The sequence below is a fragment of the Cnephaeus nilssonii genome (assembly GCF_951640355.1).
Source record: "Cnephaeus nilssonii genome assembly, chromosome: X".
Classification (NCBI taxonomy): domain Eukaryota; kingdom Metazoa; phylum Chordata; class Mammalia; order Chiroptera; family Vespertilionidae; genus Cnephaeus; species Cnephaeus nilssonii.
In genome coordinates, this window is record NC_137071.1 from 47,691,884 (window position 1) to 47,707,460 (window position 15,577).

Below are 15,577 nucleotides of genomic sequence, written 5' to 3' on the forward strand. Positions count from 1 at the left end.
AATCCCAGTATAAGGGAAGACTGTTAGACCAGTTACTTTAACGTCTCTGAACCACAATTTCTCATCTGTAAAACAAGGACAACTATAACAACACCTATTCTTATGGCAGTTGTGAGGATTAATTGAGAAAATCCATGTAAAATATGTAGACTAGTCTCCTGGCAGGAAGTGAGTACTCAGAGAAGGCTAGGTATTATTATTATGCAACTTTATTCATTTAACATACCTAACATGCTATGCTGAGGTAAATAAAGACATATAAGGTACTCTCCTTGGCTTCAAGCAGTTCTCAGTCTAGTGAGAGACAGCTGTGAATAAAGAAAATCATAGTCCAATACTAACATAGGGAGCAGAATAAAGTGTTGTAACTAACAGTTAAGAAGAGGGCGTATCACCTGCAGGTAAAAGATAGGAAATGCTTCCTGGAGGAAGTGATCCTTGAGTCAAATCCTAAGTAACTAATAGAAATTTGCCAGGCAGACAAGGGAGAGAAGGGCATTCCAAGCAGAAGGCACATCCCATGTTAATGCATGAAAGCCTAAGAGAATATGATAGGTTTGGAGAATTAGGAGAATCTGGTAAAATATAGGTTAGGATCCATGGAGAACAGGGGGGAAGAAGGATGTCATATCAGATCAGAAAGGATCTCATAAGTCAGATAAGGAGTTTGATCTTTAAGAGAATGCTCCCTCAATGCCGAAGTTATTTCCTGCATTCTTACCAAATTACGATTTGATTGTTTACTTGTCTCTTCTGTTGAACTATGGACACCTTAAGGGCTCAAACCCTGTGTCTTGTTCTTTTCATTCCCAGGGCCTAGCATTCAGATAGCACACAATGAATATGGAAAGAAGGAAGGAAGGGACTTCTGCAAAGTCACACAGCTACTCAGTAGAAGAGGTAGGATTCAAATCCTGATCTCCAGAGTATTTTTAAGCGCTGTACCACATTTCTCAGAGTTGGCTATAGAAGTAAGAATTTAAACCTTTCATTTAATGCAAGCTTCATTATATTGGAGTTTTTCCTTTCATGGCTTAATGAAAACTCTTGACACTACCAGGTAAATTCAAATATCAAAAATACTTTGTAAAGATAGTTTGAACACTTATGGATTAAGTAATTATTCTATAAATTTTTGGCAAATTACACTATACACAATTTGAACTTTTCTGGTGTTATTGCTGGCATTACAGATACAAATGTCAGTAGAGTATTACTCAAGATAAAACAGCAGTAGACACACTAAAGCCAACCAAAGAATGCCTCAACTGCCAGCCAAGCACCTCAATTCAGATGAGCAGGAAAAGGTCTACTTTAACATTTCTTTCATGAATCATACAATTATCCAAGATAACAAATCTGTGTTAAGATCCTTATGGAACAAAAGAACATCTATCATCTCTACCAGTGAAGTCACATCAGGAAATATTTGAAAGGTCATCTCATTTCTATGGTCATGCGTAGATTAATTAAAATGCTTTCTACATTCTGGACTCTTAGTTTTTCCCCATCCCACCTCACTCTATATACTGTTGCCCAGTTTATCTTAGCTGTGTGACCTTGGGCAAGTCACTTAACTTCTCAGGGTCTGTTTCCTCAACTGCTAAAGGAGGAGGCTGTGCCAGATTAGTGCTTTTTATACTGTTACTTAGAGCCCTTGAGTCCCTCAGACACCCAACCTTGGTGTTGTGGGTGCCACTAAGCAGGTTAGGGAAAAGATGGGCTGAGTAGGCATGGCAGGGGTATCCATCTCCAGCACAGCAGCCCTTTTGAAATCATGGCCTGTCTAAAACTTGGTTTGGAAAAAGAGTTCTGCTACAACAAAAAGCTTAAGTACAATTATACTTACACTAGAGGCCCGTTCGTGCAAGAGTAGGCCTTCCTTCCCCCAGCTGCCGGCACCGGCTTCCCTTCAGCACCCGGGACCCGGGCTTCCCTCCGGCCGCCGGCAGGCACCTGGGACCCAGACTTTTCCTTTGCGCCCCGGCTTTGTCCAGAAGGAGGTCCAGTCTAATTAGCATATTATGCTTTTATTATTATAGATGATTTCTAATGGTCCTTCCAGTTCTCCTAAATTAAGATTTTATAAAAATCTTCTATATAGCCCTAGCTTTTTTGGCTCAGTGGATAGAGCATCAGCCTGTCCCAGGTTCAATTCCAGTCAAGGGCACATGCCTGGGTTGCGGGTTCAATCCCCAGTGTGGGGTGTGCAGGAGGCAGCCGATCATTGATTCTCTCTCATCATTGATGTTTCTCTCTCTCCCTCTCATTTCCTCTCTGAAATCAATAAAAATATATTTAAAATTTAAAAAATCTTCTATACACAATAGGGATTTAATATGATAAAGTGTTTACATACAGAAACACAATAAACAACTAATTTATATTATTCTTTTTTTAATATTTTATTGATTTTTTACAGAGAGGAAGGGAGAGGGATAGAGAGCTAGAAACATCGATGAGAGAGAAACATCGACCAGCTGCCTCCTGCACACCCCCTACCGGGGATGTGCCCGCAACCAAGGTACATGCCCTTGACCGGAATCGAACCTGGGACCTTTCAGTCCGCAGGCCGACGCTCTATCCACTGAGCCAAACCGGTTTCGGCTATTCTTTACTTATTAATCTTGGTATCTCAAAATAAGATGCAATGCAATGCTTATAATGACAATTTAATATGCACTCTGAAAGTAATTGGCAACTCCCATAAAGACTGTCATTTTGGAAGCCATAGAAAAAAATGGCTCACAAAGTTCAGGACCAAATTCAAATTCTGTTTGTTTTTTTTTCTCTTAGACAACAGTAAAGCTATACCTTAATCCAAGCAAATGAACACGAACAAATTTTCTTTAGTCTCACAATTACTGAGTTTCCAAGTCTCCTCCACAAGTACTACCTTTTTTTAAAAATATATTTTATTGATTTTTCACAGAGAGGAAGAGAGAGGGATAGAGAGTTAGAAACATCGATGATAGAGAAACATCGATCAGCTGCCTCTTGCACAACCCCTACTGGGGATGTGCCCGCAACCAAGGTACATGCCCTTGACCGGAATCGAACCTGGGACCTTTCAGTCCGCAGGCCGATGCTCTATCCACTGAGCCAAACCGGTTTCGGCAGTACTACCTTATTACTTTGTATTCCTGCCCAAGGCTGACCCAGAAAGTTAAATTTATTAGTCATTAGAGGTGCCAGACAAATAAAACACTAGGTAATTTGCCAGTCTCCCTTCCTCTCAGCTAAAGTGAGGGGTCTCAAGGGGAGGTTTATTAGAATCATCTGGGAAGCTTTTCCAACCTATACTTAGGTCCCATTCTCCTCTCCCTCTTGCAAAGCATTGTTTTAGCCAAGGACTTCATTCTGCCCCACATAAAAGGCCCTGTCCATCTTTTTTTTATTGATTTCAGAGAGGAAGGGAGAGATAGAAACATCAATGATGAGAGAGAGAATCATTGATCTGCTTCCTCCTGCACGTCCCCCACTGGGGATCAAGCGTGCAACCTTGGGCATGTGCCCTAGGCCAGAATCGAACCTGGGACCCTTCAGTCCGAAGGCCGACGCTCTATCCACTGAGCCAAACCAGCTAGGGCTGTCCATCTTTTTAAATCCAGCTCAATTTAAGATTGATGGAGTAAAAACAATTGAATTTGGAAGACACTGGCTTTGTCACAACTGGTTGGGCAAGTAACTTAACCTTTCTGGTGTCAGTTTTTCCTCTGATTTTTGAGGTCCCCTTCCAACTTTGAAATTCTATGACAGCATATCATGTCTAAGAAGCTTTCTGAATTCCTAGCATAGAATGACTTGTCATTTCTTAGTTTTCTAAAAGCCTGTGCAATGTTACATATCACCTAGTTATATACTGTCCTATATTGCCCTCTAGTTGTTTTTACATGAAAATTTTTTTCTTTTCAACTATATTTAGTTTAATACCTTATTTTCCAGGCCAGAAAATAAGCTTATTTTCTACTTATCTTAAATCTACTAGGACAACTCGGGGTGTATCCTAAGGTAATCAGTATATATTTATAATGATTTGTTCAAAGCAATGACACCCCCAAATTATATTTTTACATCAGCACTGTGCAGTAGAAATATAATGTAAGCCACAAATGTGAGCCCAATATGTAAATTTAAGTTTTCTAGTAGGCACGTGAAAAGACAAGTGAAATTAATTTTAATACATTTAACCCAATATATACAAAATAACAGCATTTCAACAACGTAGTATAAAAATTACTGATATATTCTTGTTTAGTAATAACTTTTCAAACTCCGGTGTCTGTTTCACATTTACAACACATCTCAATTAAAAATAGACATTCAAGTCCTCAATAGTCCCATGTGGCTAGTGGCTATGTATTGACACTGAGCACTTACTTCATAAGTACCAACTGGGCTAGCCAGAGGGTAGCAAAAATTAATCAGACTCATTCTAGTAAGGGATATACACAGAACTGTAGATGCACAGAACTGTGCTTGGCTGGGGCGGGTGGGGGTGTGTCAAGGAAGGTTTCACAGAGGAAAACTTTTGAAAGGCAGTGGGTGGGAGGAAGGGTGACCTGAGGCGGAAGCGGGAGGGAGAGGATTGGGTGGGAGGATCCTGGAGCTCCAGCTGTGGAGGCGACACTAGCACTTGGCGCTCAGACCTGCGGGCCTCGGGTGCGGCGCAGCGGCTGGAGCCCAGGGAAGCGCGCCGCTCGTGCTCGGTACTCGGCCTCGCCGTAGCTGGGTCTCTGAGCCCTCGGAGCTTCCCAGCTCAGCCTCCGCGACGAGGAGCAAGTCGTAAAAAGGGCTGCGCGTTTTGCTCATGCGCTTGTTTTTCTCCGAGGCCGCCTCCAAGTAACAACAGCCTGGTCAGATGAGCCAGCGGAAACGGTTGCCAGGGCAGGCCATCAGCCGCTTCAGAAGGTTCTTTGGCGCTTCGGCAACAATGGGGCCGCTGGACCGAAGTAGCGCCCCTTCCGGTTTCGTAGGTTCTCACGGCGCTGGTAGCTGTGTTTTACCCCGGAAGTGAGGTCTTCCGGGTTCCTCCCTCCCTCAAGATGGCCGCGGCCGAAGAGAACGAGTTACCGCTGCCACGGCTACCCGAGCTGTTTGATATCAGCAGACGGCTTCTGGACGAAGTGGAAGTAGCGACTGAGCCCACCGGTTCCCGGGCAGTCCAAGAGAAGGTGTTGAAAGGACTCCAGCTCCTTAAGCAGGCCGCCGAGATGTTAGCGCAGCTCGACTTGTTCAGGTATGGGGAGAGGGTAATAGCTGACAACGTAGGTAATAATAGTTACCAAGGGTGGAGCCATTGGGCCTGGGTGGAGGAAACTAAGACTAAGGGCCTCTCGTGCCTACCTCCCATTGTGATCTCCTGTACATTGTTTACATTCGCCACCTCTCTTCCCGAGTAGTCAATATCCCACGACTCTGTTACATAGTATCGGCTGTTGACGGGTGCGAGCGCCCAGCCACTTGGAAGAAACCAGGCCACTGTTCCCCTAGCCTCCTCCCTCTGCCTCACTCCCACCCCAACCCTTCCCACCCTCAGGAAGCAAGGGCCACGGTTTTGATGCCCAACCAGGCTTCACAGCCTCCTCTTTGCCTTTTCCAGCCAAAATGAAGATTTGGAAGAGATTGCTTCCGCCGACCTGAAGTACCTGATGGTGCCAGCATTTCAAGGAGCCCTCGCCATGAAACAAGGCAACCCCAGCAAGCGCTTAGATCATTTGCAGTGGGCTCGAGAACACTTTTTAAACTACTTAACTCAGTGCCATCACTATCATGTGGCAGAGTTTGAGTTGCCCAAAACCAAGAACAACTCAGCTGAAAATAACACAGCTAGTTCCTCCATGGCCCATCCTAGCCTCGTTGCTATGGCATCTCAAAGACAGGCTAAAATAGAGAGGTGGGTCGGTAATTATAATTTGAAAACTACCCAATGGCAAGTGCTGTTGAGGATGGTGCATGTTTTTTTGTGTTTTTTTTTTTGGTGGGGGGGGAGCGGGTGGACAATGATATATGCCACTCTTTTCATTTTTATTGAGCATAGGCCCTGGTGCTAGCAAACTCTACTGAGTTTTTCAAGAACCCTCTACCTTTGTTGAGATGATCATTCCTAACCATTAGACTCTTTATGGTTGCCAACAGCAGCAATGTAGTTTAGCAGAATGTCTCCCAGTCTCTCCCACATCACAACATGGTAATATTTGTATAGGACTGTGGGGCAAATAGCTCTGTAGGGCACAATATCTTGTAGTTGTAGTCCATTTACAATCCATTGATTGAGAATCTGTTCTAACAGTACTGGATCAGGTGTGTAACATCCCGAACTAATCTTAGCCCTGGCATAGCTTCATCGTGTAACCTTGAACAAGTTGCTTGCTCTCAGTTTAGTTTGTTTTTTTTTAATGTATTTAAAGAATGCTCACAGTGTCTAGGAACTATGCAAGTCATTGATGAGAACTATACAGTCTGGTGAGGAAAAAAGGCATAGAAACAGTATCAACATAAAATGATGTGATAGAAAGATGTACAAGGTACCGTGAGAGCAGACTGGAGAGGCACCTAACCAAAGAGGGAGCAGAAAGAGGAGAAGGCTCCCTGGAACAGGTTACTCTTATGATGAGTTGTTTAAGGATGAATAGGAATATTATCTAGAAGATGAAAGGAGGGCATTAGGCAGCACAGATAGCATTACTAAAATATAGGGGCATTAAAGAGCTGTGCCGGGTTGGAGATGTGTGGTGGGGGATAACTATAAGCAATTAGGTGGTGTTAGAATGCAAAGAGGGTTGTGGAGAAGGGGAAGGAATAATGCTCAAGAATGGAGCCTTGAGACCTAGGGGAGCTTGGGGTGTGAGGAAGTTGAAGGTACAACCTCAATCAATGATTAACATAACAATGAGGGAGTTTGTGGTCTTCACCCTGGTGCCATTTGTCATACCCTGAGGGGTCCAGACAAAGGGAAGTTACAAGTTACCCTGACATTCTACAGCTATATTATCTTAGATGCAGAAAGACAAGAGATTCAGTAAAGAGTTCATCTTTGTCAGAGAAGATACTGGCCTAGGACATGACTACCCACTATAAGCTGCTTTTTAATTTTTAATTTCAGACCATCCTTTGTGGTTACTTTAGGTCTCTTAGTTTGCAAGACTGCCATGCAGGCCTTCCCTGAATTAGTCAGATTAGTGTGTGGCCCCTTTTCATCCACACAGTGTTGTGGAGAAAGAACAGGGAGTGCTCAGATCTGGTTGGAGGGATTGGGAAGGTTTCAGAAGGTAACAGCATTTGCGATAAGCCTTGAAGGATGGTTAAAAATAGACATTACAGGTTTTCCTGAATGTAAAGGTAATACCCATAGTAGAAAGTTGGAAAAATAGAGAATATTTTTTAAATTAAAGTAATCCTTAATCCTAGCACTCAGAGATGAACTTTGTTAACTTTCTGAATGTTTCCTTTTAGATATGATGTAGTTATTTTAGTTAATAAATTTGGAATAATACTGTATATATAGTTTTTCATCTTTTTTAACCTAACATTATATTGTGATCATTTCCCTGTGTCTTTTGAAACCATGGTATTTAATGACTATATAACATTTCAGCCCATAGATATACCATAAGTATTTAAACTAATCTTTTATTGTCAAATACTTAGACTATTTATGGTTTGGGCTTTTATTTTTGATATTCTAATGTTAACAAACATCTGTTTTTATTTTATATGTTTTTATTAATTTTAGAAAAAGAAGAAGGGAGAGGGGGAGAGAGAAACATTGATGAGAGAAAAACATTGATAAGCTGCCTCTTGCATGCCCCCTACTGGGGATTAAGCCCAGAATCAAATCAGCAACCTCTTGGTGCATGGGTCAACTCAAGCACTGAGCCATACTGGCCAGGCCAAACATATATTTTTTTTAATTTAATTTTCCCACCACCATTTATCTCCTCTATGCCCTCTTCCACCTGCAGCCCCCACTCCCTACCCCCTCAACCCCACATCCCCCTCTCCTGCCATCACCACACTTGTCCATGTGCATGAGTTCTCTTTTTTTCTTTTTTGCTCAAACAAACATCTTTAACTGCATCTGTCACACAAATATTTATTGTTTCCTTAGGATAGATTTCTAGAAGGACCAGTGACTAGATCAAAGGTTTTAAATATTTTAAGACTCTTTTAAAAATATTTTTTATTGATTTCAGAGAGGAAAGGAGATGGAGAGGGGAGATGGATACATCAATGATGAGAGAGAATCATTGATCAAATGCCTCCTGCACGCCCCACACTGGGGATCAAGCTGGCAACTTGGGCATGTGCCCTGACCAGGAATTAAACCATGACCTCCTGGTTCATAGGTCAATGCTCAACCACTGAGCCATGCCTGGGTATTTTAAGACTCTTGACTGTAACAGTGTGTTGCTTTCCACAATAACAAATTGCAGAGTGTGTCCCACTGCACTGATCTTGGATGTTAACACTTGGAAAATCCAATTGGGCAAACAAAAGTATTTCATTGTTTTGATTTGCATTTCTTTAGCTAGAAAGCTTGATCTTTGAACATTTTCTTGACATGCCTGACAGATGAGATATCAACATGTTCTTACTTTCAGACTCATACTTCCAACACCCTACATCAGTGATTTCCAACCTTTTTCATCTCGTGGCATACATAAAATAATTAGTAAAATTCTGCGACCCATCAAAAAATATACTTTTTGCAGATCTGACAAAAAAATAGGTCTAATTTTGATTCGTTCACACCAGGTGGCTATTTTTGTGTTGGCTGTTGTCTCATTTTTTTTATTTGACAATCTAAGGGAAAAAGAGGTCAGTGCTCCTGACTAAATAGTCAGGTATTGCCTGTTTTAAAAATTATTGCAGCACATCGATTGAAAATCTCTGTCCTACATGGATGTTTCATAGACATCTCAAACTTAACATGCCCTTAATTGAACCCTTGGCTTCTTAACCTGCAAATATCCTCCCACACCCAAGACTTCACCATCTTAATAGGTTTATCACCATTCACCAGGTGTTTAAGCCAGAAACCTATAAGTTAGCTTCACTTCGTCCCTTCTGAATCTCCACATCCAGTCAGTCTTCAAGGCCTGCCAATTCTAGCTACAAAATGTATCATGTCCTTCTGCTTCTCTCCATCTCCATTATCTCATACCTTAGTCTAGACCAGTGGTCAGCAAACTCATTAGTCAACAGAGCCAAATAACAACAGTACAACGATTGTATAGTTTGGGTTTGTATAGTTTGCCAAGGAATAACATGTAGAGGGAAAAAAAGCCAAGGATAAAACCTTGGGGGCAAGTTAAGGGAGAAGGAAGAGAAATGAAAGAGCAACCAGAAGTAAGAAAGAGATTGAACAAGGTACAGATAAAATTACTTGTAGAAGCCTGGGGAAGAGAGAGCAAAAGTCATGTCCTCCTTGAATCTTCTCCCTACCTATCACCACCCTCCTCCCACATATTGTAACACTTAGTTTATGGTTCTTATAATAACTACTAGAGGGCTGGTGCACGAAATTTGTGCACAGGGGGGCGGTGTCCCTCAGCCCAGCCTGCACCCTCTCCAATCTCGGACCCCGCAAGGGATGTACGACTGCCCGTTTAGGCCCGATCTCAGTAGGATCGGGCCTAAACAGGCAGCCGGACATCCCTCTCACAATCCAGGACTGCTGGCTCCCAACTGCTCACCTGCCTGCCTTCCTGATTTCCCCTAACTGCTTCTGCCTGCCAGCCTGATCACCCCCTAACCACTCCCCTGCCAGCCTGATTGATGCCTAACTGCTCCCCTGCCAGCCTGTTTGCCCCCAACTGCCATCCCCTGCAGGCCTGGTTCGTCCGAACTGCTCTCCCCTGCAGGCCTGGGTCCCCCCCAACTGCCCTTCCCTGCAGGCCTGGTCGCCCCCAACTTCCCTCCTCTACCGGCCTGGTCACCCCTAACTGCCCTTCCCTGCAGGCTTGATCGCCCCCAACTGCCCTCCCTTGCAGGCCTGGTCCCTCCCAACTGCCCTCCCCTGCTGGCCATCTTGTGGCGGCCATCTTGTGTCCACATGAGGGCAGCCATCTTATGTGTTGGAGTGATGGTCAATTTGCATATTACTCTTTTATTAGATAGCATAGAGGCCTGGTGCACTGGTGGGGGCCAGCTGGTTTGCCCTGAAGGGTGTCCCGGATCAGGGTGGGCGTTCCTTTGGGGCGCGGGGCGGCCTGGGTGAGGGGCTTGTGGTTTGCAGGCCGACCATGTCCCCTGGCGACCCAAGTGGAGGCCCTGGTATCTGGGATTTATTTATCTTGTATAATTGAAACTTTGTATCCTTGAGCGGAGCGGAGGGCAGGGCAGGCCAAGGCAGGTGGGAAGCTTGCCTTCCTCCATCACCGGGGGCAACTCAAGCCTCCTGCTCTCTCCAGCTCCGTGGCTGCCACCATTTTTGTTGGGATTTATTTATCTTCTATAATTGAAACTTTGTAGCCTTGAGTGGAGTCCAGGGCCGGCCAGGGTGTGCAGAAAGCTTGGCTTCCTCCTTTGCCGGGGAAACCCAAACCTCCTGCTCGCTCTGTGGCCACAGCCATCTTGGTTGGGTTAATTTGCATACTCGCTCCTGATTGGCTGGTGGGCGTGGCTTGTGTGGTTGTGTCGGAGGTATGGTCAATTTGCATATTACTCTTTTATTAGATAGGCTATTATTCTCTAGACTTGAAATTCCTAAATGTCAGAGTCTGACTAATTGTATTTTTTTTAATTGATTTTTTACAGAGAGGAAGAGAGAGGGATAGAGAGTTAGAAACATCGATGAGAGAGAAACATCGATCAGCTGCCTCTTGCACACCCCCTACTGGGGATGTGCCTGCAACCAAGGTACATGCCCTTGACCGGAATCGAACCTGGGACCCTTGAGTCCGCAGGCCGACGTTCTATCCACTGAGCCAAACCGGTTTCGGCTAATTGTATCTTTTGTATCCCAATTGTATCACTGTATTCTTGGTGCCCAGTAAGTGGATTATAGTAGGTACTTGAGTTGTCTTTGGGAGAGACAGAGTGGTCTTTAGGAAGATGGAAGCAATGTGGTATAGCAGAAAAAGCCTGGGCTTTTTAGTCAGACAAACCTAGGGTGACCAATTTCTACCACTTAATTGGTGGGGCATCATCTAGCCCTTCCTAGACTCAAATTTTTTTATTAGCTAACAATATTCATATTACATTGCTGCTTACAAAGCACTTTCATGTGTGTTGTTCCATTTGATCCTCTTAACGACTCCACAAAGCAAATATTATCCCCATGTTAGAGATAAGGAATTTGGCTCTGAGAATTGACATGTCCAAGTTACATAGCTAGTAAGTGCAGGCTAGGATTTAAACCTAGGTCTTCAACTTCCCAGTTCTGGTGCCATTTCCACTATAGCATAGAACAAAGAGATAGAATATGTTTGGGGTAAGGTGTGTCTAGGAAAGGGGAAAGACACCAGTAGAGTCAAAAATTGTAACTGCTAATGACGGAGGGTAATTGATAGAGTGAGTCCTGGAAGAATGTGGGTGGGGGTAGGATTTGTAGCAAGAGTGGAATGGTAAAGAGATGGCCTTGGCTCCTAAAGATAGCATTAGCCCCTTATGGATGAGAGGAAAGGTGAAGCTACAGAGATTTTTTTAAATTATGTTTATATTGATTTCAGAGAGGAAGGGAAAGGGGGAGAGAGAGATAGAAACATCAGTGATGAGAGAGAATCATTGATCAGCTGCCTCCTGCACAGCCCCCACTGGGGATCGAGCCTGCAACCCGGGCATATGCCCTGACCTGGAATCGAACCATGATCTCCTGGTTCATGTGTTGACGGTCAACTACTGAGCCACACCGGCTGGGCAAGAGATTTTAAGGTAAAAGGGGAAGTTGAATTGCAGGCCATCTGGTATGATGGTGGCACGGTATCCACAAAAGATGAACAAAAGGATAGCTGAGCAAGAGTGACCACTCAAAGTGGTCACAAATTTGTAATTCATTAGCTCTCTTCAGCAGCTTGGGAACTGGAAAAGGGAACAGTGAAAGTTGTCCAGAGTCAAAAGGGTGATAGGCATTGGGGTTCCTAGGGTGATAAGGGAGTGTTTTTATGTAATGGCTTACTATTACAAGAAAAGTGCATATCTATAGAATTCTATATAAAATTTTAGAATGTTCAAGGACCACTGCCCCCACCCCCCTTAAAAAAAAAAAAAACACAAAAAAACAAAAGAAACCTCTGTCTAGGATCTCATGTTAAGAACTGCAGTTTTGGGTGAACACCTCCAGAGGAGCATCCGATTCTGGAGGGCTAGAGTGGGGTTTCAGACTTGGATATTTCATGATACTTCTCTTGGAAACCATGGAGTTTTTCCTTGACTCCTCTCTTTCTCTCAAGCCTTTACATTAAAAAATTAGCAAGTCCTGTTTTATATTTTAAATATATCCATATCTCACCGCCTCCCTATTGCAGATCACTATCTCTTACCTGGATTTTGGCAGTGTCCTCTTACTTGATTTCCCTGTTTCCACTCTTTGTTCCCAGCTCCCATGGTCTAGAGCAACAGTTGCCAACCAGTGGTCGGCCGACTACTGGTGGTCCGTGAGGTCCGAAAGGTTGGCAACCGCTAGTCTAGAGTCCACACACACAGCCAGAGTGGTCCATATAAAAGAGTTTTCATGTCACTCTATTCCTGTCCTGTATTCTATCCAAAAGCCTTCAGTGGCTTTTCCATCTCACTCGAAATATCATGGCATTTGATATGCTTGGTCTTATTCCCTACAGGGTTCTGCAAATTATGGCCCTGGCTGTATATCTGACCCCATTTCCTGTCGTTCTTCACTTTATACTAGTGCACTGGCCTCCTCGCTATTTCTCAAACATGTTTGGCCAGTCACTCTTCCAGCCAGGACCTTCCGATTTACTTTTCCCCCTTAGAACAAATACTCAGAGGGAACCAAAGTTTTGCCACCCTGAAGCTGCCTTTTTGAGATATTGATTTTAAGCTGTTTATTAAGAAACAAGACTTAGAACCTTTGATTCCCCCCCTTTCCTGCCCAAGAGATTCAGACAGAGATCCTAGGATGCAGCTTTAGCCCTATTTGAATTAAGTGTGGTAAATGAGAGGGCTTCCGGCAGGCTCTTGTTAGCTAGATACCCCCTGTGTCCCATTGTCTCTGCGTCACCTAGCAAGGACTTCCTTGCCATGCCATGCATGTTCCACTCTTCCTGAACTACCAGTAAATAGTCCATTCTCACTTCTGAAATCTAATACCCCATCCCCACTCCTTTCTCCTTTGTCCAAAACTGTCTTATATACCCAATGTAGCCTCACTGTCTTTTGAAATTTACACTTATGTGAGTTCCCCATGCGCATGTATTAAAACTTGATTTTTCTCCTGTAAAAAAACAAAAATACCCTTCCAGATATTGACATGGCTTGCTTACCAATTTCTTTGAAATCTTTGCTCAAATGTCATTTCTTCAGAGAAGTCTCTCCTGATCATCTTGTATATAATAGCACCCCTACCTTCACACCATCAGTCTACCCATTCTGCCTTGCTTTTTGCTTCTTCGTAGCACTTATCACCACCTGACTCCTCATCTATTTCTTTTTGTCTTCTCCCACTAGAACGAAAGCTTCAGGAGAGTAAGGACTTGTATACACAGCTGTATCTCCAGCACTGAGAACAGTGCCTGTCATACAATAGGTACTCAGTAAATATTTGTTAAATGAATGATAGATGAGACACTAGAGTGCATCCCGAGAAAGGTAGGCAAGGTGATTATGAGACTTTAAATTTTATTAAGATGCATCAGAAGAGCTGGGAATGTTTTGCTCAGCAGAAAAGAAAAGATCATTTTTTAGGCTGTTTCACAAGGAATTCCTACATCAGTGGCAGGTAAATGACCCCTAAGATTCTATGATTCTTTGAAGTTGTAATTCCCAAGTGGATATTATGTGGTACTAAACACCCAACCTAGTAAAGGTTGATATAAAATGACTAAGGCACTCCATCTCTAAAGAGGATGGGAGGAGTTGCTCAAATCAAGTTATGTCTGTACTTCTCTGGCTTCAGATGTATTTCTCAGCTGCTGCTGATCCCTTCCTTGCCTTGTAGTCTTGAGAGAACTATTGGCAAATTCTGAAGTATAGAATCTGTACTGTTGCCAAAGTGGAAATTGGCGTGCTGACTTCCTGGTCACTTGCGAAGGTAAAATCTTACTGTGGCCTTCTTTTGAAGGAAAACCGCTTTATTTTTAAGTTCATGGGTAATGCTTTCCTGTGGAACAGATACAAGCAGAAGAAGGAGATGGAGCATAGGTTGTCTGAAATGAAATCTGCTGTGGAAAGTGGTGAAGCAGATGATGAGCATGTTCGTGAGTATTACCTCCTTCACCTTCGAAGGTGGATTGGTATCTGCTTAGAAGAGATTGAGAGCATTGACCAGGAGATGAATATCCTGAGAGGAAAAGACTCTTCAAAAGAGGTAAGTCTGTTCACTGCTATATAATTAAAAAAAAACTATCAGAGATTTGAATGTTCTATAGGACAATCAAATTTAAATGCTTTTGAGTCTTCATAAAATCATTGTTCTTATTAAGTTCAGTGGAAGAAGGCTGAAGGTTCACTAGGGTAGCTTTCTCTCTGGTTTACAGTTTCGTTCCCCAGTGCCTACTAACCTGTAACACACTTTTAGTCATTTGTAATTTTGTGACATGCCTCGGGGGAGGGAGATTTCCCTGAAGTAAAAATTGGTTTTGGCTATGGAAAGTCATAACTGCTGAAGGAGGCATAGGGAGATAGGCTTTTAAAATCTGTTTGACTATAATAAACAAAGGGAAAGAGGAATTGGATGGGAATAGAGAAGAAAAGTGGAACAGGAGAGAGAGAAAAGAGTAGAAAGATGAATGGAATCCCAGTTTAACCATACATAGTGATGCACACTCACCCCTTTTGATCCTCCAGTATGAGACACAGCAAAATGTTGGGCATACTGGTGATGAACACCTGGTGTCTTACAGCTTTGGCTGTATTTGAACATCATGATCCTGTTTTGGAGCTGCTGCTTCAAAAGATTAGGCTCTGCTGCCACTTACTTTTTGGTTCTGACATAAGAGGAATTGAGTTGAATTTATCAGCTGGTCATAGGCATGTATTTAAGTCCTCAGGGAAACCTTTCCCTAATTTGATTTGTAGTAATTAGCCCAGGAGGTTTTGCCTCAGGTAACACCAACCTAGTCCCTCATGTTAAAGGATTAAAGTATGAACAATCATGAGGCCCCTTGAGCATATCTAGAGTGGTTTTAAACAGTATGAGACTGGACTCTTCTGGGTCCTCCCCTGCCCCTTTCTTTGCTGCTGGTTTTTTCTTTTTCTTTTTTAAAATATATTTTATTGATTTTTACAGAGAGGAAAGGATAGGGATAGAGAGTTAGAAACATCAATGAGAGATAAACATCGATCAGCTGCCTCCTGCACACCTCCTACTGGGGATGTGCCCACAACCAAGGTACATGCCCTTGACCGGAATCGAACCTGGGAGCCTTCAGTCTGCAGGCCGACGCTTTATCCACTG

At 43.2% G+C, this 15,577-nt stretch overlaps 1 protein-coding gene across 1 annotated transcript in view; it reads left to right on the plus strand.

Annotated features, from left to right (window-relative positions):
- The first annotated feature begins 4,530 nt into the window (after positions 1-4,530).
- IGBP1 (immunoglobulin binding protein 1) overlaps positions 4,531-15,577 on the plus strand; it is a 50,766-nt gene continuing 39,719 nt past the window's right edge. Inside the window, exons 1-3 of the mRNA XM_079764872.1 lie at positions 4,531-5,239; positions 5,603-5,896; positions 14,293-14,488. Of these exons, the coding sequence (XP_079620998.1) occupies positions 5,046-5,239; positions 5,603-5,896; positions 14,293-14,488 (684 nt within the window). The 5' untranslated portion in view covers positions 4,531-5,045. The remainder of the gene's footprint in view (positions 5,240-5,602; positions 5,897-14,292; positions 14,489-15,577) is intronic.